General features: G+C 48.9%; 1 protein-coding gene across 1 annotated transcript in view; it reads left to right on the top strand.

Moving 5' to 3' along the window:
• Window positions 1-2,736: 2,736 nt before the first annotated feature.
• The window catches only part of PDIA5 (protein disulfide isomerase family A member 5), a 92,339-nt gene continuing 72,805 nt past the window's right edge, over window positions 2,737-22,270 (top strand). The window contains exon 1 of the mRNA XM_004278571.4: window positions 2,737-2,900. Coding sequence (XP_004278619.1) covers window positions 2,853-2,900 — 48 coding nt within the window. The 5' untranslated portion in view covers window positions 2,737-2,852. The remainder of the gene's footprint in view (window positions 2,901-22,270) is intronic.

Raw genomic sequence — 22,270 nt, 5'->3', positions numbered from 1 at the left:
ATTTACTTTCTCACAATTCTGGAGGCTAGAAGTCCAAGATCAAGGTATCAGCAGGGTTGATTTCTTCTGAGGACCTCTCTCCTTGACTTGTAGCTGGCCATCTTCTCTTTGTGTCTTCACACAGTCTTTCCTTTTCTTTGTGTGTCCTAATGTCCTCTTTTTATAAGGACACCAGTCATATTGGATTAGGGCTCATCCCAATGGCTTCATTCAACTTAATTACTTCTCAAGGCCTTATCTTCAAATATAGTCATATTCTAAGGTACTGGGGGTTAGGACATCAATATATGAACTTGTGGGGGAGTAGGCACAATTAAGCCCTATTATGAATAAAGCTGCTGTGAACATTTCGGTACATATTTTATACATATACTGTTGTCCAAAGTGGACGAACCAATTTACATTCCCATCATCAATGCATGGGAGTACCGGTGCTCTATATCTTTACCAGCCACTTCATTTTACAGATGAGAAACAGAAGGAATTCCCTGGCAGTCCAATGGTTGGGACTCTGCGCTTTCACTGCCGAGGGCCGGGGTTCCATTCCTGGCCTGGCGCAGAGTCACCAAAAAAAACAGAGAGAAGGAGCTGAAAGGCCCCCTTTCCCATATGCAGATCATGAGCTTGAGGATGCAGAGCATGCAGAGGAAGCCCTGTCTCCCGCCTGATTCAGGAATTTCTGAAACTCTCCAACACATCACTTCACTCAATCAGTTAGTTATCAAAAAGAACTCTGAGAACCACCTGAGGCTCAGGTCCTATGCTAGGCTCTGCAGTTAGGTGGCTAACAAGAGAGACATGAACCTACATTCCACTTGTAGCAGGAGACCATGGACACACCAACTAAACGAGTAGTGGCGGATTGTGGCAAGGGCTGGCAAGGAATCAGCAGAACCTGAGCTAGAGGATAAGGGGCTTGGGGGTGGAGATCCTTTAGATGGGTTGCTCCAAGGGCCTTTCTGAGGATGTACATGTAGGAGAGCCCTGAAGGGATTAGAAGGTGGCAGTCAGACCAAGGACCAGGGAGAGTGTTAAGGCAGAGAGAATAGGAAAAGTACTAGCCCTGAGGTAGGAACAGCTCTGATGGTGGGGGATGGGCAGGAAATGATGGTTTGTGTAACTGGAGCCAAGTGGACAGCATAGGGGAGAGGCAGGAGATGAAGTCTAGAGGCCAGACCCAGACCATGTGTGGCTCACAGGTCATGGGGAAGTGTTTGGATTTCATTTTATGGGCAATGGGAAACCATTGGAGGGTTTCCAGGAAATGGCTAACAAAATCCGACTGACATTAACAACTGCATTGTAGGGGGTACAAGGAGGAAGGAGCAGGCAAATGGAAGGCGCAGTCTTGCCCTTGAGTGGCTGAGACATGTCAGTGACTTAGACTTGGGAGGTGGCAGAAGAGTTATATTTTGGAGGTAGAACTGACAGGATGTGGTGATGGGTTGGATGGGCCTGTTGAGAAGTGAGGATGAATCAAGGATGACTTCTAGGTTTTGAGCTTGGAACCTCCAGACAGTGAGCAAAGATCTTCCAGCTATAACCTATCAATCCTAGACTGTGCACTTCCTTGTCCATCTCACTACTATATATCTTGAGCCTCAGGGTGTAGTAGGTATTTAATAAAAATTCTTGAATGAATAACTGATTCCACACATGAATGTTTTAGCACAAGGAATGGATTCAATGATGGTTTTTTTTCTTTAAAAATTTTTTTATTGAGATAAAATTCACATAACATAAAAGTAACCATTTTAAAGTGTACAATTCAGTGGCACTTAGTATCCTCACAATGTTGTGCAATTATCGTTTCTGTCTTTTTCCAAAATCTTTTCATCCTTCCCAAGGAGATCTTGTACCCACTGAGCAGTCACTCCCCAATTCCTCCTCCCCCCAGCCCCAGGCAATCACTAATCTGCTTTCTGTCACTATGAATTTGCCCATTTCTGGATGGTTCATATAAATGTAATCATACAATATGCATACTTTTGTGTCTGGCTCCATTCTTAGCATAATATTTTCGAGTTTCATCCACATTGTTGCATACATCAGTAGTTCATTCCTTTTAATGACTGAATAATATCCCACTGTATGAATATATCACATTTTGTTTATCCATTTATCTCTCAATAGACACTTGGGTTGTTTCTACCTCTTGGCTATTGTGAATAATGCTGCTATGAACATTTGTGTACAAGTATCTGTTTGAATACCTGTTTTCAAGTCTTTTTGGTACATGCCCAGGAATGGAATTGTTGGGTTATAAGGTCATCTCTGTGCAACTTTTTGAGGAAATGTCAAACTGTTTTCCAACAGCTCAATACAGTTTTCTGAATGAAAAAAAGAAACAGTTGGAGGGACGCAGGGACGACGGCTTTTCCTATCCTCCACAAGCAGCACTGGACTCTGCCATTTCCAGGCTGTGTGATCTGGGTCATATTAAGTTCTCTGGGCCGCCACCTCATCCTCGAAGTGTGGAAAATAAAACTTACCTGAGCTGAAGGAGACCTTGTTTCTAAAGTTCTAGGCACAGAGCAAGCCCCCCAAATTAACTGCTTTCCCTTACTCTTTGACCCTGACCATGTCGCACTCCACTCAGACTTCTACCTGGCCTGGGGGCCAAGTTCACACCCGCGGACCCCTGCTCAGCCATGCTGCAAACTACAACTCCCAGCACGCACTTCTCCCCGGCAGGCTCTGCCAGCGCGGTGCGCATGCTTTGGCAGACGTGGCACCGGGAACTCGGAGGCGGGGAGCGGCTGGGAAGTGGCGGCGGTGGCTGCCCCCGGCGGAGCTGCGGTCGCGGGAGCCCGAGTGGGGACCAGAACCGGCCGTGGGCAGCTGCGGCGGGGATGGCGCGGGTCGTGCCGGCGTGGTTGCTGCTGCTGCTGGCGGTCTGGGTGAGGCTGTGGCGCTGGGGTCCGGGCCGGGACGGCACGTGCGCCCGGCGAGGGTCCGAGTTCCCTGCTCCCGGCCCTCCCGGGACGTGCGGGGAGATAGATGCCTCCGGGCGCCTGGTTGGGGGTGTGCGTGCCGAGCAGGCGGGGACCCGGTGGCTGCGGGGGAGGCAGCGGAGCGATCGCCGTGCACTCGCAGCGGGGTGCTCCGGGGCTCAAAGGTCGAAAGGAGCCCGGGGTGGGGGACCCCGGGGGCGCTGGGCGATCCCTCGCGAGGGTGGGGGGCTTACGCCGCGGACACAACTTTGCAGGGGCGCAGGTCAGGGGGCGGCCGCGGGCTAGGGCCGGACGCCGGCGGCTTGCGGGGGTGCTGCACCCCAGACTCCGGGCCCTGTACCTGTGTGAGTACGGGGTAAGAAGGGGGTGCTTGCCACCAGCACTGCCGGAAACCTTGTTCTGGAGCCAGCCACCTAGTTCTTGGTTTCGGCTCTGAGCAGCCGCGAACCTCCAGTCACCACGTGGATCTCCGCCAGCCGGCCAGGCTTGGCGGGGCCGGGTGGGGTCACCGCGGGGGAGTTAAGCTCCTTCACCCAACTGAGGCTGGCTGGAACCTCAGCCACTTTTTGGCTTGTGACGCGGCCTATCGTTTAATGTACCTGACTTAATCTTCTCATCCATGAAATGGGGACGCTTTAAATACCACTCTAACAAGGTTGCCAGGAGGGTCGGATGAGAAATCGGAGGACGTAGCTCTAAACTGCAAAACCGTACAGGAGTGGAGAAGGGGTGGGCCAGGGTGATGGGAGTGCAGGCTCTCCGGAGGAGTTTGCTACCCTTGTGGGGTGGGGGAGAATGCCGCAGGGCATCCCTGAGAGAGGTTGGAATGGGTGTGTCCACAGCACCCAGGGCCCCGGATTTGGCCTTGGTGTTGCTGTGGGTGTGTGATAGGATAATACGGCCTCCTTCCACACCTCTAGTATAACTTCTGGTCTGCCTTATTTTAGGACAATCTTGGCTCCTTTTTTACCTGAAGTTCCTGAAGGGAACCTCCTGCTGTTGGCACTCTCTCCAACCCAGATTTTACAGGTTTTTTCTTTTGGGTGTGGCGAGGATGCTGGACGAAACGTGAGGAGAAAAAAATGGAGTGTGGCTTGAGTTGCTTTAAATACTTCCATCTCTCAATACCCTGACCTTCTGGGTTTGCCAGTGAGGAGTGACCCTGTATTTTCTAGTTGTATGAAAATGGGTGGGAAAGGAAGGTCCTTGCCCCTCTAGATCTGACCATTCTCTTGGAGAGAAACGAGGCTGGAGTGGGGCAGTGTCACTTCCCGAAATCTAGGTGTGTTTGATCTGTTTGTATTCTGTTCCTGCTGCTGGTTGGTCTGAGCTGGTTTCTAGGCCAGGCAGAACTGCTGGACTGTGCAGAGGGGGCCATCTCCAGTGCCACCCGCTATCAGGTCTTTGCACTTGGGCTGTTTTAGGAGGTCCTACTTTCCTCTCTTCTTCCCCTTTCCTCTCCCTCCTGTGAAAATAAAAGGCTTGAGACTCAGACCAGAAAGAAGTTTCATTCAGCAAACATTTATTTATCAGCCCCGTTGTTTGGCTGGCACTGGGTTGGATTTTGGGCAGGGAGCAAAACACACATTGTTCCTGCCCTCTGGTGTTGCCCTGCGTTGGGCAGGGGAGTCAGTCCTGTGAGCAGATAAAGACAGAACAGTGAGTGCTGATACTTGAAGTTCTGGGAGCACGCCTGAAGGGGAGCCATACATTAATTTAGAGGGAGGTCAGCCATGACTTTCCTAAGGGGTGGGTTGAGCCCTCAGGAGGGGCTGTGGGAGTCCTCTAGGGAATTGAGGTCTGCTGATGCCCTCCACCTGGAGGTGTGGAGAGTGGGTAGGTTTGCTGAGAGCCCTAGAACCTGGGAGGCCTCAACAAGGAATTGACATCTTCTCCTTTCCCCAAGCCCAAGATTGACTTAGCAGGTGTGAGCCTGAGGTGTAGGGTCAGTGATGAGTGGCGGGTGGACACCAGGGTGGGCCTTGGTAAATATAAACTCTACGTCCATCTGATAAGGGTTTTGCAGCTCCTGGGAGTGGATTGGATTTCTTTGTCCACTCAGTATTTACTGGGGGCAGATACACGCAGAGCACTGGGCTGTGACCCAAGAGATACAGAGAAGTGTAAAGGGGTCTACAGAGATTCATGGACAGGGGTGTACACCCACCACGTTTTTTACAATAGCAAAAATATGGAAGTGGCTTAAATGCTTAACAACGGCAGCATGTTTAAATGATTTCTGGCCCTATCCATACCACGGAAAGTCATGTTTATAAAGAATATTGGTATTTACTACAATGCTGGGTTTATTATCAAAATATGTTATGATGCTTATGAAGAATATCTAAGGACATGGAGAAGTATTTGAGTGTGATAATTAGGGGAAAAGCAGGATACAAAACTGAATCCCAGGGTGGCTGAAGATAGCTACAAAAGTGTTTGAGGGATTAGCAGTGCATCAGAATGTTTACAGTGATTGTTCTGGAAGGTGGAGTTGTGGGTGACTTTTGCCTACTTCTTTGCTTTTGCTTTTTTGGTACTTCCCAAGTTTTCTATATGAATGTGCATTAGTTTTTGATCAGAAAAAGTTAGTAAAGGAACTTTTAAAAAAGTTTCTTTGGGGACTCGCAGCCTTCCACACTCTGGGGTGGAAACAGCGCTAGTCAACACTTGGGACAGGTTAGTTCCAGCCCTTCCAGGCTGGGTGTCTCTGCCCTGGGCCTGCGGCTGGGGAGGCCAGGCTGTCCTGTCCCTACCCCTGCAGCCGACTGCCCCTTCCTGCTGTCCCACTCAGCTCCTTCCTGCAGCTGACCCTTGCCCGGGGCCATCCATGCTGATTGTTGTATAGTCTCCATCCAGAGCTCGCTCAGAGTGGAGTAATGTCAGAGCTGGAGAGGACTCAGCCTCACCCAGCTCAAGGGTTCCATCGTCAGGCTGAGGCCTGGAGCTGGGCTGTGATGAAGTTTGCACTGGTTCACGGACAAATTGGAAAAATAACAATGGTGAATGGCTTTTTTTTTTTTCATGATTCCAAATATTTCCGGTTTAAAAACTTCATTTCTCTGACACGGTGTCCATATTGAGGGAGTGCATGTGGGGGGGTGGGGGGGGGTGGAGGAGTGGTTTATAATGTCCTTTTGAAAAAAATGAAAGCAGTGATAGTATATTGTGATTTTATTAAAAAGTCCTTTAATTGATAAAATTTATTTTAAAATATATATGTAATACACACTACATATTTTTAAACATATACTTTAAATACATGTTTAAAAATATATCCTGCCAATCTGTGAGCTTCAGAGGTCTGAGAACTACTGACTTAACTCAGCTCCCTGATTTTAAAAGAGAAAAGTAAGGCTTTGAGAGGGAAGGGACTCACCCACTTGAGGCCTAGTTTGTAAAGACAGAGTGGGGATGGGAGCCAGGCCCCTGAATTACACATCAGCGTTCTTCCCCCTCCATCTCTGTCGTGCCAGCTCCCACCTGCTTCCCTCCTCCCACTGCTCAGGCCTCTGCCCCAGAGGGTGGCGTGAAGCTCAGAACTTGATGGCACAGTGGGTAGGGGTGCAGGAAGCAGCAGACGTTTGCCCTGGTCTCTCCTGCAGAGCTTTTAATGTACACGTATTTAGGTTCTACACCGCTATATATTTAGTAGGCTTTTGTGGGCTGGCATGAGAGCCCAACTGCCATTGATAATGCTGCTTGGAACCTGGAGTGCACTTTTCCCACAGAAGTAAACACATTACAGAGGAAGTTTTAAAACAGAACTGGCACACGAGTTGGAATGACTGAGTGCCGTAGGAGTGGCAAACACAGTGCTGTGGATTCGGACCAGGGTCATGCTCTGGGGCACCAAGGGGCCAGAGAACGGCCGCAGCTCATGCCTCACAAGGAAGGCAGACTCTGAGCTCTGTGACAGCGGGGATCCTCCCTGTCCCAGCACCTCGCCCAGACCTGGCGTGCAGTCACCCCCAGTCTGTGTTTGGTTGAAGGAATTAGTGTTGCAGGCAGGGAAGCCAAGACAGAAACATGGGCAATGAGGAGTGATGGGCCGGGCTGGATGGAAGGGAGGATTTGAGGGTGGGGTTGGGGAAACGAGGCTGGAAAAGTGAATTGGAAAGAATCTTAAATGCCTGACAAAGCTTTAGGGACTTGATTCTTTAGGCAATGGAGAGATATGATGAAAACGGCCCTTTCACTAACAAGAGCAGTTACGCCACAGTGGAGGGTTGGGTTGGAGCGGGAGACACTGGATTAGTTTTCCCAAAACAACACTTTCTTCCTGTTACTTTCTTCTCTGTTATCTACAAGATGTAGTCCAGTGCGATGGTATAGAAAGAACATGGGCTTTTAGCCAGCTAGACACTCAGGAGCTATGTGACCTTGGGCCCTGACTGTTTTCTTGTTGTCCGTGGTGGTAATGATACCCATCTTGCAAAGCTGAAAGGATCAGAAATAATACAGGAAGCACCCAGCACACTGTGTGGCACGTGGACGTGCCCACTAAGTAGGAGCCACAGCAGTCACCTCAGATCGTTGGAGAAGGGGCGCCCGGAAGCCAGTGAAGGGCCAGAGCGGGTGTGAGCGGAGGCTGCGAGACACGGCTGGGAGGCCCGTGCAGCCAGGACTCTCCCCGGCACAGTCCCCTGGAGCTGAGCTCCTGATGGCTCCTTGCCCCTCTGCACTGGGCCGCTGCAGAGCCTCTGGATGGGGGGGTGTGTGTGTGCGCGCGCGCGGGCACGCGTGCATGCGGACACAGGAACTGAGGATTTAAGTGCTCTGTGTTTCCCCTTTCTTCTGAAAGTGGATCCTCTCTTGAGAATGGAGATACCAACCACACCGCCTCCCTGGAAGGTACGCCCCAGCTTTGTGGTTTTGTTCTGTGGGGCTCTTGTGTCTCCCTTGGTGATTGTGGTAGGTTTTGGAGGCTAAATGACAGTGGACCAGAGAGTGCGCATGGGGTGTAGGAGAGCCTAAGTTCTCCTACGTTGCCGGACTTCCATGGTTTACTTGCCCCCCGCTTCCTTTTCCCCCACACCTGGTGTCCTAGGTTTCAGTGGGAGAGGGAAGGAGCTCTGTTCCTCCTGCCTGGCCCATCCTGTGGCCCTGACCCAGGCCTCTGGCTACCCATTTGACCTGGCAACGAGAATGAGAAGACACCTGGTACATTTGTAGAGGGCTTTAGAGTTTGCAAAGCATTTCCACACATTTCACACTTGTGTAGTTTTGAGTCCCACATGAGCTGGGTGAGGTAAGCTGGTTGAGTACTGTTACCCCGAAAGAGGGATGAGTAGGCTGACAGAGCAGGAAGAGAGAGACCATTGATGGTCATGGCCTGGAAGGGGAGGACATAGGCAGATGAGTGGGTCGCCTGAATGTTTGAGCAGCCTCCTTGGCATGTGCTGTTTTCTGAAATCGCAGCACCAGCCATTTACCTGGGGAGTCCGTGAACCTTGCTCTTTAGCTCCCTGATGGCCTGAGTAGGGGCCGTAGCCAGGCCCTCACTGACCATCCTTCCTGCCCTTCTCATCACCCTCCTGCATGGCTCTAGATAGCTGTCCCCTCTGACCACCTACGTCCAACAGGGCCTCTTTCCACACACCAGTTTATGACCACTTCTAAATGATTAGCTTTGCAGTCACGCAGTGCGGGGGAGTCGGGGTTAGACACTCAGAAGGAGTATGGGATTAGAATAGCCTTTTTGCGTCTTTTTATCCCCCAAGGTCATACTGAGCCCCCAGGTGGATGTGCGCTCTGTTCCCAGATGGCCTGATGGTGAGCCTGTGCCCCGCTTCAGAGTTCCCCACTCCTCACAGCTGGCTGGGGCAGGGGTAGAGAATCCATCGCCCCAAAGAATCCCACCATTTGTCTAACCCCTTGGCTTGAGCAGATGTCTTTAATTCGTGAGCAGATCCTTTAATCCTTCGCGTGGAAGGTATTAATGGAGATCTAGGTCGAGGGCCTTACATGGGGGCTTAAAACATTAGGGTGATCTAGCTTCTGAGCCAAGATGTGGGCTTGGCTGGAAAGCTCTGTTCTAGGGCCAAGTAGGGCAGGCTCCCGAGGAACAAGCAGGTTTGCTGTCATCAAGGGGTCTGACCCGCTGGGTCCTGGGCAGAGTGTTGTACATGCTCCTCATTTCAAAGAAACATGGACCACTGTCTGCATGTTGCACGTGTCACAGATGTTCATTTATTCCACAGATCTTTCTTTTTTGTTGGTGTTTTGTTTGTTTTTAATTAATTAATTAATTTATTTATTTTTGGCTGCGTTGGGTCCTCGTTGCTGCGTGTGGGCTTTCTCTAGTTGCGGCGAGCGGGGGCTACTCTTCCTTGCGGTGCACAGGCTTCTCATTGCATTGGCTTCTCTTATCACGGAGCACGGATTCTAGATGCGCTGGCTTCAGTAGTTGTGGCATGTGGGCTCAGTAGTTGTGGCTCATGGGCTCAAGAGCGCAGGCTCAGTAGCTGTGGTGCACGGGCTTAGTTGCTCCGTGGCATGTGGGATCTTCCCGGACCAGGGCTCCCGCCCGTGTCCCCTGCATTGGCAGGTGGATTCTTAACCACTGTGCCAACAGGGAAGCCGCCTTTTTTTTGTTTTTAACAGATACTTCTTGAGAGTATTTTATGAGCCAGACATACTATACCAAGGCATTTGGGACAAAATATAACTAAGATGGACACCATCCCTTCCTCCCATTGCCTAGTGAGAGAGCCATTAATTTATTATTTAATTCAGGTAGTAAGTGCTGGAAGGAGGAAAATAAGGTGGTAAGAGAATGTGTAACAGGGGTCCCTATCCTACTGCAGGGAGTCAGGAAAGGCCTCTCTGAAGACTTATGGACCCTTTCTTAGAAAAATGTTTTTAAATGTATAAAACAGAATGCATAGGATTACAAAAGAAACCAGTGATATTGAAATATAGTTATTAAAATATAATAAATTGTGACAAAATAGTATGTATATTTTTAATGCGTCATATAAGAAGATCTAGTGGCAAGTTTGATAATTTCTGTAATTTTAAGTAGTGATAAGCATAGACAGTGTTTCAAGATATCTGCAGCAATCCTCTTGTGATGAGAACATGTGATTTCTGTTGATGGCAAAGTCACAGACACTGTAAGTGCTACTGTAATTAGTTACCTACATTCATAATAAAGGGAAGGCTAAATTTTAGTGAAATTAGTGAAAATAGAGATGTGATATTTCCCCATCCAAATTCATAGACCCCAGTGTAAGAAAAATTATCGCCAAACTTGGAAATAAAAGATGATCTAGTGACTTTCTAATGTCACACTGGAGTATTGTCTAGGAAGCCCACCTCAGCGGCATCCAGTACTTTAGGGAATGTCCCTTTGTTTATTATTCCTTAGGACCCATACTCTGTAAAGTTAGAAAGTATGCAAATGATTTCTGTTTGGTAGAGAAGAGAGATCTTTCAGGACATTAACCGGCTTGGTATCTCATTTAGCAATCATATCATACCTGTTTTTCATCGACCACTTGTAAGTTTCTTATAACTACTTCTTTTTTTTTTTTTTTGGGGGGGCCGTGCTGCACTGCTTGCGGGATCTTAGTTCCCCGACTAGGGTTTGAACCCAGGCCCCCGGCAGTGGAAGCATGGAGTCTTAACCACTGGACCGCCAGGGAATTCCCTATAACCTCTTTTAAAAATCTTTTTATTAACCTTTTTTTTCTTATATCCTCTTTTGACCAAGCTTTGTCATTTTAGTGGGTCCCTTATTAATGAGTTAATAACCCTTTGAAATATGCTCAGTCTTTGTTTGTATGAGAATTGGGTTTTTAACATTTGAGAATTATACTTGACCCCGGTTTAAGAGCCGCTGAGTGAGCAGGATGTGAGGGTGTGGCGCTCAGAAAGGAGGTCTGGGCTGAGGATGTTAATTTAGGGGTGCTGCTCAGGTGGGGGACCCCAGGGGAGGTGTGGGGCAGGAAGAGAAGATGGACTGAGTGAGTGAGCCCTGAGGAACTCCCGCATTTGCAGGATGGTGGAGGTGGATTTACAAAGAAGATAGGAAGGGTGGCTGGAGAGGTAGAAGGGAGACCAAGCGAGTTCTGCCTGGGTTCAAGAGGCTGAGCAAAACGAGAAATGGAGGTGCCCATTGGGTTATCCATGTGGAGGTCATTGCTGGACCTCCACCAAGAGCCTCTTTGATGGTGGGGGGCTGACAGCTCTGACAATGCTGAGGAGTGGGTAGAAGGTGGGGAGGGAGATGGAACATTCTGGCTGTGAGGGAGAGGGGAGTGGTATGGAGTCCAGGGAGGGGGTTTTTAAAAGATGGAATAATGGCCTTCCAGCCTGGCTGTGAATCCAACCGTCTTAGCGAGGTATGCGTAAAAATGGATTCCTGGGCTCTCCAGATCCATGAGGTGATTTTCTTCAAGGGGAAGGCCCAGGAATCTGTATTTCCAAAAAGCTTATACTTATTGCTGTTGTGCAACTACAAACTGGAGACATTTACAAGTTAACATTAATTTTACGTGGTGGACAGTATTTTGCCAGCCAAGGTTGCAGCTTTGGGCCGAGTGGTGTGGCACAACTTCTGCCCATGTTACAAGTCACATGCACTAGTGACACTGTGAGGCATCACTTGGCTGAAGCATGGGCCGTTTTTGCGTTTCTCTGCAGGCGTTTAGGGAAGTGTGCACAAGCGGGTAGCAGAGAAGATGGCTCAGGCAGTCATCGAAGCTCTTTCTTGTTGGTTGTGCTCAGTAGCTAGATTGGAAGGGAAAGCAGACTTGCTGGCCTTTCGGGTCTTGTTCTGGGTGGAGCTCTGGGGAGTGGAGAGACCTCGAGGGATACCAGTGGGAAGTGTGCACATTGATGGCAAAGAGAAGAGCTTCTAATCTGTGCCCAGAAGACCTCTGAGTCCCGGCTCTGCCCTTTTAGACTTCACCCAAGTTGAATTCCTTAAGTTCTTTTTTTTTTTTTTGCGGTACGCAGGCCTCTCACCGTTGTGGCCTCTCCCGTTGCGGAGCACAGGCTCCGGACGCGCAGGCTCAGCGGCCATGGCTCACGGGCCCAGTCGCTCCGCGGCATGTGGGATCTTCCCGGACCGGGGCACGAACCCACGTCCCCTGCATTGGCAGGCGGACTCTCAACCACTGTGCCACCAGGGAAGCCCTCCTTAAGTTCTTTGAACCTCAGTTTTCACATCTGTAAAGTGGGGATGGTACCACCTCCCACACAGATTGTTTATAGCAGTTTTTCAAACATTTTTACTGCAACTCCTGGAAGAACAATTTTGCATTTTACATTATAATCAAGTACATATATGTCTATATGAACATAACAGATGCAGATTTTTCACCAAAAACAGTCTTGCTGCTTATGGTACAGACTGATGTTTCCTTTTCTCTTTAATTTTTAAAAATTAGTTAATTAATTTTTGGCTGCGTTGGGTCTTCGTTGCTGAATGCGGGCTTTCTCTAGTTGCAGCAAAGAGGGGCTACTCTTCGTTGCGGTGGCTTCTCTTGTTGCGGAGCACGGACTCTAGGCACGCGGGCTTCAGTAGTTGTGACTCGCGGGCTCTAGAGCGCAGGCTCAGTATTTGTGGCGCACGGGCTTAGTTGCTCTGTGGCATGTGGGATCTTCCCAGACCAGGGCTCAAACCCATGTCCCTTGCATTCTTAGCCACTGTGCCACCAGGGAAGCATGGATGTTTCCTTTTTAATGTTATTTTTAAAAATGCTGGTGGTAACCCACCAAAGTGATTTTATGACTTGGCTCTTGAGTTAAGGCCAGAGGGGTAGAAAATGTCGGTTTAGACCCTCAGCTTTAGGGGACTGAATGATATACTGTATGTCAAAGCGCAAATTTACCTCATGAGTCATGAGCACTTGAATTGTTATTTTCTTTTCAATTAATGGAGCTTTGAGGCAGGGTTGGGTTTCCGGAGTGGGAATTCACCTGCTCTTCCTTCGTCCCTGCTACCTAATTCTCTGCTCCCTCCACCAGCTCTTCCTCGTTAGCAGGCCTGGCACACCAGGCTGGCAGCAACCCAGAGCCCTCTTGGCTCTAGAAGAGGTTTTCCACAACATTAAAAGCTTTAGGACTTAAGTCCTGGTTAAATGCACTGCAGTTGCAATTTCAGGATAAGAAAACCTGTTTTCATAAGCTCACAGATCAGTTGTCCTGCCTCTGAACTCTCCCTTGTTGACAGCCACGTTTGTGCTGTGGAAACAGGTGGGAAAACTGTGTAGCCCATGTATAAGGTGTGGCTTTTAAAGGAAGCAAAATATAAGACGTGCAGCTGGCTGTGCATTTATAGGAGCAAGCGGTGAGACGTGTGTGGCTCTAGGAATCGGTCTTTCCACTTCATCTTGGGTCTGAGTCACAGCTCTCTTACCTACTTGCCAGTGACGTTGAGCAAGTTTCTAACTGTTCTTTGTCTCGGCTTCCTTATCTATAGAATAGGTATAATGAAAGTACCTACTTAATTCACTTGCCAAGAGAATGAACTAGATAGTCACATGAGCAGCTTAGATGGCTCCTGGTCACGCAACAAACACTCTGTACTTGCAGCTCTTATCATTATCATGGCCGCATCCCTAGGCCCTCGATGTAGGGATTAAAGAATCCTCTCTTGGGTTCTGTGCCAGCCAAGCGCTTTCCTACTTCTCTGTCTTTCTTAAGCACATTTAGCTCCTCGGCTGTAGCTAGTCAGGGTTCCACATCCCAGGGCCAGGCTTCTGTCTTTCTGTCACTCTCACACACACACAGACACACGCACACACACACACACAGACACACACGCACACACACGCACACACACACGCCATCCAGGCGGTGCTTGTTTTTATTTCAAAGTCTGCTGGGTGGTGGACATTTATTTGAACATTGGGAAATATCAGTGGCGAAATCTTCAAACTAGGTTTGAGGTTAGGCCTTATTAGCTCCTTGTGAAGAGGGTATTTAGCTGTAGTGCTCGGTGACAGATGCTTAAAATTTGCCCATTTAAGGGGCATAAATTACCTATATTTAAAAATTAGCATTTCTCCCCCCCCTCACTCATCAAAGCCATTCTAGGTACGTGTTACATGCAAAGTTCTTTGCAGATTCTGTATAATAGTTCTTATTAAAAAAACTACACAATGTCAGGTGAGCAGAGGAGTGAGCAGTCAGTCAGCTGGAAGTGAGGAAGGGCAGATAAGCACTGCTCTTACATGGGAAAATGCCCGTGACACTGGATAGATGGCCAAGGATTTCAGGAAGCCTGTGGAAGAGGTGGGGGCAGTATTTGGTTGTATTCTAGGCATCTCTTTTTTTTCTGTCTTATTTTAGGTGTTTTCCCCTTAACTCTAAGTTTGAAATAGCCTTAGAGAAGAGCTGCAAGAAGAATATAAAAGATTTCCATCTGCCCTTCGGCCACCAGATTCCACAAATATTAACATTTTATCACATTTGTTTTATCATATTCTCCCTCTGCATATATAAAGTTTACAGACATGACTCTCCTTTGCCCCCATAAACACTTCAGTGTTTCCAGTCTCTTACGTAACCAGAGTACAATGATCAAAGTCAGGAATGTAGCGCCTGGCTCGGGACTTAATCCAGAATCACATGTTGAATTTAATTGTCATATCTCTTTAGTCTCCTTTAATCTGGGCCAGTGACATTTTTGTTTGTTTGGTTTTGGTTTTTTGTTTTTTTCTGGTACGCGGGCCTCTCACTGTTGTGGCCTCTCCCGTTGCATTGCGGAGCACAGGCTCCTGACGCGCGCAGGCTCAGCGGCCATGGCTCACGGGCCCAGCCGCTCCGCGGCATGTGGGATCTTCCCGGACCGGGGCACGAACCCGCGTCCCCTGCATCGGCAGGCGGACTCTCAACCACTGCGCCACCAGGGAAGCCCGGGACCTTGACATTTTTGAAGAATGTCCCTCAATTTGGTTTTGGATGTTTCTCTTCAGTGCATTGTATCAGGAGACATAAGTTGATTTGACCCATTACTGGTGGTGGTACTGTTGGTCCCTTAGTTGAGGAGGTTTCTGTCAGGTGTCTCAACTGTAAAGTTATATTTTCTTGTGGTGGGGAAATACTTTGAGATTGTTAATTATTTCCATGACGGTAATCAAATGATGGTAAATTTTGTTTCTTTAAGTATTTCTATTGGACATGCCTATTATGGTAAGTTAGAAAAATACGCACAAGGACGAAGCCTTACTTTGATGCATTTTTTCTTCCAGTTATTTTCTGAGCATAATTTTGTGTATAGTTGTAATCATACCATGTACAGTTTGAATTCTATTTTTAAAAACTTAACATTAAAAAAAATCTTTTCATTGCACAATCTTTGAAAACATCGTGTAAATGCACGTTTTGTTCTGTTGAGTGGTTTACTCTCAGTAATCACTCCCCCGCTGTTGAATATTTAGGTCGTTTACAATTTTTGACTCTTATGAGTAGGACCGAGCAAGTCATGTATGTGTCAGAATCTCTGCTAATTTCCTCGGGACACATTCCCAAAAGTGGAGTTACGGAGTCGAGGAGCGTAAATACTTTTAAGATACTTGATTAATTGTGCCAAATAGCTTTCCAAAAGAAATGTACTGGTTTAGGCTTTTGCCAGCACTGTATGGCAGTTGGCTGCCATATTTTAAGAGATTCACTAATGGTGTTTCTCAGTTTTTTTAAGAAAACCATGATCCAAAAATCAAGATTTGTGTTGAGATTAATTTCCTGTATTGTGAATTATGAAAGCATAGGTATTTATTTCCAAAAGTAAATTATAGTGTAATATGGCACGTTACCCTCTTCAGGCTCTGCCACCGACTGCTCCCAGCCTTGGGGTCAGTCACATTGGGAACCAGGAACATGGCGGTGTCTAGGGCAGATCATTCAGGACAGTGAGGGGCTTGGGGGCACATGAGGAGTCGGGGAATTTCCCCTACAGAATCCTAAGAGGGAATGTGTTTGCTGTCTTCAGAGTGTGATAGGCTGGCAGAATGGCTTGGGAGGGGGAGGAATTTGACTTTCTAATGACTGGAGCCATCCAAAATGAAATGGTGGGACACGGATTTCTATGTATTAACATGTTTAGTTTCCACAGCCTTCCGGGCTCCTCTGTACTGCGCAGCCTCAGGAGATTTTGAGGCCTTGGCTCTGGAGGGCTACCTGGAGGCTGGAGATGGCATGTGAGGAACGTTGAGAGGAGTCTTGTATCTGGGAAACCAACCAGCCCAGCTCAAGCCTGTGAACTACAAGGAATGTCCTGGCCTTCTGGTCGCCTGCAGTGGTCCCCTTACTAGTAAAGGGCTGAGGTTGTGGGGAAACTGGAGAGTTACTAGCTAATTTTCCTTTCACTTGTGGGTAGCTGTCACCAGGTGACCAAGATACTGTTAGGAACAGGCATAGTGCAACTCGGGTAATTAGGAGGAACACAGTAAATCAGATCCTTGATAGTCTCGCTGTCTCCTTCCTTGTAACAGTTTATCTAAAGTATAATGCATGATTCAATGATTTGAAGTATCCCAACTGGAGCAGATGTTAGTATTTCTTTCTAGTTAAAGTTTTTGTTTCAGTAGGCATACAAGATCTATTTGCATGTGTGCCAGAAAACCCAGAATGATAGTGCCTTAAAGTGACTGTTTATTTCACTCACATAGAAGCTGGAAAGGGGTGTTCTAGGGCCAGTATATCCCTCTGTGGTATCAGGGTCCCAGGTACATTCTATCTTGATAACTCCACATTTTTAGCAAGTCCTTCTACCTCATTGTCTCAAGGTGGCTGCTTGAGTTCCAGCCATCTTTCCAAATTCTAGCAAGCAGGAAGCAGGAAGAGGCTAAGAAGACTCATACCAGGTGTCTATGAGGGACAGTTCCTAAAAGTTGCCACATAACACTTCTGTTTACATGCCAGGGGCACTTGCTGCAAGGAAGACTGAGAGGTTTGACTTTTAATGTGGGTGGCCACATGCCCAGGGCAACTCAGCAGTTCCTTCATGAGGTGTAATTACCTCACCATACTTCTCTGGTAGTGGTCATGAAACTAGGTTTGCAGAATATCACAATTGGAAGGGACTTTGGAAATCACTTTCAACCCCTTCATTTTACAGAGAAAGGAGAGAGGAGACATGGCTTGTCCAAGGTCACATAGTCAGTAAGTATCAAAGCCAGCACAAAACTTGGGTCTCTGACTCTTTCTAACAAACCTCTAGCTCTCAAATACTCAGCCAGCTGGAGTTCTCTGACCTTGGGTTCAAGTCATCTGTTTTTAACCTTATTCCTGGATCCCTTTACCACTAGCTTCCTAAGAGTCTAGACTTAGATTCTGACATTTCAAAACTATTTTGAGCAAAATGTGGGCTACACTAAATTAAACCAGTTTCTTCACAGCTCCCAACATAAGAAGGGTATCTTTTTTCAGGTGACAGAGCAAAAAAGGTCAAGTCCCACCTCCACCCTTTTTCCGTAATGTTAACCTTCTGTCTTCAACTCTTTTTCCTTTAGCAAGTTGCTTTTACATAATAGAATACCTCTGGCTTCATGATCTGCATTGAATAGTGAATCTATAACGACAGACAGCCTCCCGGGCTATAGAGAATGTGAGGGTGCTGGCATGCGCCCCAGAGATCTGGAGCTTTTTAAAGCTGAGGGTGTAATGTGGCAAGGACTGTTCTCCCTGTTATTTTCCAGAATTGTATGACTCTTTATGTCTAGGCTGGTGGTGATGGTGGGTGAGGTTAAGTGAAGAGAGGAGCTTGTGAGTGTGGTGTGTTAGAGGGACAGCGAGGCAGAAGGGAGCCCGGACCCCTGTACACACCTCTGATTAATGGCAGATCTGGGCTGACTGCCCCAGGGTCCCGAGAAGGGTGGTCGACAACAGGGTGCTCTAGGCTTGCGGGAAGCAGAGGGTTAGTGTAAATCCCTGCTGGGACTCTCCTTGCCAGGGGATTCTGGAAGATTTAGGCTTTTCCTGGCTGCTTTGATGGGCCTGGCTGGGGAAGGAGGTGCTCCTGGGAAGGAGGTACTTCTGGGAAGGTGGTCCACTTGGGTCACTGCGAGTCCAAGGAGCTTGTGGGGTGGAGGGAAGCAAACACCTCCGGCTAGGACCCGAGAGGCTCGAGCCCTAGTCCGAGCTCTGCAACTTGACCTACTGTGTGTGACCTTGGTAAGTCAGCTAACCTCCCTGAGCCTCAGTTTCCTCATCTGTAGGATGAGGCTAGTGCCCACTCATCAGGTTATTGTGAGGGGCAAATGGGCACACAACCTGGAAGGACCGTCCTCCATGTGCTGTGTGGCCCGATGGTTGCTGTGCTGACGGGTGATCATTCGAGGTTTTGATGCTGCATGTGTGTACGTGCACATTTCTTCCTGCCTGGATGTGCTGTTTTGCCTGATTGCCGGCAGGGCCCTGGAGAGGAAAAGGTGGTGCCGTTTCTTCTGTTGCCCTTGCTCTGTGATTTGTCTCACTAATGGTACTAATACAGATAATTACCATGATTGTGTACTGTGTGCCAAGCATTATGTTAGGTTCTCTATGTACTTTTCTCCCCCTCCTTTAATCCTCAGCCAACCCCGCAACCCCGCAGATATCAGTATTATCTTCTCCACTTTATAGGCAGGGAAATGACACTCGTAACATCTGAGATCATTTAGCTATAAGTGATAGTGCCTGGCTTTGACCCCAGGTCTGTCTGACTCCAGAAGCAGTGCTCTTTCTGTGGTGTCTGAGCGGGTGGGGAAACCACAAAGGGAGGAGAGGAGCGTGAGCCTCCAGGCTGGAGGACCATTTGTCTGGTGGGCCCTGAACAGGGCAGACACCTGTTAGGAGAGCACTGCAGGGAGTCTGGAAGGTGAGGGGGAGAAGTCAGTGTCCTCGACCTCATTTGCCTGCAGCCGTGGTGGAGGGTGGAGGTGAGGACTTCGTGCCAGGCACCCTGAGTGGGCTCCGCAGAGCGCCTTGCACTCTGATGGGGGAAGGGGCTCAGGGTGGAGGGGGCTGCTTCTCTGATGGAGGGGCCCAGTGTTCTGAGGCGGGTGTAGTACTATGATAGGGGTTGGAGGCTGGGGGGACCGGTACTTTGATGGCGGGGTGGGGGGGCGGGCACTGACTCTGATGCAAGCAGGACCTGGCTTTGGGGGCCTGTATTCCCTAGCAGTAGCGGAAGGGAGCCGTTCTTCCTGGCAGTGTTCTGCCCTGCACCCAGGCAAAGGTTTTATGGATCTCAGCCCAGCCCATGGGGTAGCTCAGCCCTGATGTAAATACTGTTAAGGCTGGGGCAGAAAGAAAACAATTATTGGGGGAAAGAAGGAGTTTGCATAGGGCACAAAGGGAATTTTTTTTCTCTCCTCTACCTCCAAAGGGAAAGACTTAGCATGTAAAGAGCCTGCGGAACCCAGGAGCAGTTCCGTGGCTGGCTCGGAAGGTGGCTGGCTTCCTTCTCAAGCGTTGCCCCATCCCCGCTGAGGGCTTGACAGAGCAGAGAGTTTGTGCACCATTAACGGTGTTCTAGTTGCCTTAGTTATTGTTGTTAGCAAGGTTTGTGGCTTGTGCCTTATGAAGTCTGCAGGAAGGCTCTTGGCAAGGAGACCCAAGGCTTACTGCAGCTGTATCTTAAGGAAAGGAAGGAGCGTGCACATTGGAAAGGTTAAAATCGACTGAAGTGGAGGAGAAAGGAGAATGTTAAGTGGCCGGAGGAGAGTCCCCTTGGGGTTAGGGGAGGGAGGAAAGGGCCTCGCTCCCTTTGCCCCTGTGGTTGCTTGCTAAGGTGAGGGTCTGTCTAAGGCCAGACACAAGGGCCTTTCCCCCTCCTCTCTCAGGGATCTTACACTGAGCATCTTAGCTCTTTGCACACCAAAGTCCCCTGGTTCCCCCTAGTTCCCCCTGGATCTACCTATCCTATTTTCCTCTTGTTCCCAAATTTTCAAATCCTCTCCCTGCAAATCCTGCCTCTCCAGTGCCCACAAACGTCCATGCAGCTCCCTGTCTTAGGTGGAGACAGCCCATCCTTCTCCCGACCCTGTGGCCGCCTGTGCTCCCCGCTGCGTGGGGTGTGCTTCTCTCTGCAGCCTGGCTTCCGGCCGCCCTCCCATCACCAGAATGCTCTCGGAACATCCCTGGGGACTTGGCCCTGACCTTCGCCTGCAAATCACACCTGATTTCCTGTGTGTCTCCTCCCTGGTCTGTGTTGACCAGGTACCAGGTCTGTGGTACCTCGTACCTTCTTCCCACCCTTCTCCTGGTCCTTCCTCCTCCTCCTCAGCTGAGGGTTTTCCTGACTTCTCCCCCTGGACCCCGACCCCTGAGACTTCACTGACCTTGAGGCTCACTCTCCAGCCTGGAGGACACCTGCATTGGGGTGTCTTGTCCACATGTCTGCACCCAAGCTTATTATCACCTTCCTCAACATAAGACAGAAGCCTCTTCTGCTGCTTCCCAGTTCTTCCGGTTTGGGTTCTTGTTCCATTTCTGAGCACAGAATCCTTGGGTCATTTTAGCCTCTACTCTCTTTCTTCCTCGCTTACATATGAATAATCATTGAGTTCTGTTGTTTTTCCCTTGAGGCTCTTGGATTGACCCATTTCGCTCCACTTGGGCAGCCACCCAGCAGGTCCCTTCACTCCAGCCTTCTGATGACTGTCCAGTCTGAGATGGGGCCAGAAGGGGCTCTTGAGCCAGGCTTTGAAGACCCCACCCTCCACCCCAGCCTGGCCCCATCTGCCTTCTCCCACCACTCCCCAGCCCAGACCCTCTCTGACTGCCCTAGGTCTGTCTGGTTTCCGTGGTCCCTCTGGGTCTCCTGAGAGCTGTCATGGACTTACCTTGTAACATGCTCCCAGCAGGGTACCTCTGCAAAGCTCAAGAGTGTGGCAGCCAGTGTGTCTGTCATGTTTATTATGCTGGACAAACAGGGCTTTCAAGGGGCCAGGTGCTCCTAGTCTAGGGGGTGGAATAGGGATGGGACGAGATGAAGAGGAGATGGACCCTCCACGAAGGGTTCTTAACCAGGCCGGCCGCAGACCGTGAGTTTCAGCCCCAGCATCATTGTATTTCTGGCGGAGCTGAAGCTCTCTGCTGTGTGAGGGTGAACACTGGCTCAGCGGCTTTGGTGGCTGGCTGAAAAGTGGTTTGTTTACTCTGAGAGTGGCTGTTGGTTAGAGGACCTGAGGGACTCGCCGGGCTTTCTAGGAAGGAAGCTGTGGATAAGCCTTGAAACTTGGTGCTCTTGTGGTTTTTGCTGTAGACACTTTGCTGTCGCTTGGCCCAGCTGCATCCTGCTGTGCTACCCAGGCAGGTGGGCACTGGGCCTGCCCTCCCTTTCCCTTTCCTGCTCCCCTGTCCAGAAGTGCAGGTGCTGGCCAGCCTCAGAAGAGCTGGTCTTCGGGTCAGAATCCTGAGGCACTGGGCAAGGGTAATTGTTTTTCTGACTGGCCAGGTTATTTGAGGATTTAAAACAGCAGTGTCCAACAGATTCTTGTATTTTTTTCCTTTAGCCATGTGCACTGTGCTATGGACCTTTTAGTCTGAAGTGCGTTAGCTCCCTGGGAGCAATGGAATAACGTGATAATAAGGTGAAATGAACTTTTTGGTGAGCTCTCAAGGTCGCTGCATGAGGGCAGGGGGTCCTCAGGCATCATGCACTGCCCTGCTGGGGCAGAATAAGGGACAAATCATTCTTGGACAGCTCCTCCTGATGGTTTTACCCTGGGGAGAAGGGTAAAGTTGCATCCAATGGCAGATTATATTTAGAAACACTAAAATATGGCCACATTTCCATCTCCTACTCCGCTGAGATGGAAATTTGTATTATATATTACGGTAACTGATCCTATTAGAGTGCTTTATGATTTATAAAGCATTTTCGATAAGTTACCCCATTTCATCCTCACAGCTGTCCCACGAGGGAGGTATCATTTTCTCCACATCAGATGCGAAGCACTAAGCGTCTAAAAGATAGAGTGATGTTGCCCGGGCATCTTAGCTATTGAGTGGTAGAGCTCAGACTCAATGTGAGACTTCTGGCTACAAAGAGGCAGTGGCATGAGAGGGCCTGGGGTCAAATAGAGAGACTGGGGTTCAGATGCTGGACCTGCTTCTTATTAGCTGTGTGACTTTCATCAGATTATTTAACTGATCTATAAGATCAAGCATATAGGATAATCTGTAGTTGCCTCTTCTTATTGACCACGTTCCTCTGTCCTCTGTCCTTGTTCCATTCTGGGCTGGTTGCTCTGTGGGGTCAGGACATTTGTTCTGGGACTTCTCTTCACCATCAACATGGTACTTCTTTCCTCTCTCCTCTGTTCGATCCTTTGTTTCCTAGGTTCCATGTCTTTCTCATTTTTTATTTATTT

The sequence above is a fragment of the Orcinus orca genome, chromosome 5, assembly GCF_937001465.1.
Source record: "Orcinus orca chromosome 5, mOrcOrc1.1, whole genome shotgun sequence".
Classification (NCBI taxonomy): domain Eukaryota; kingdom Metazoa; phylum Chordata; class Mammalia; order Artiodactyla; family Delphinidae; genus Orcinus; species Orcinus orca.
This window is presented reverse-complemented; position numbering and strand designations above follow the sequence as displayed.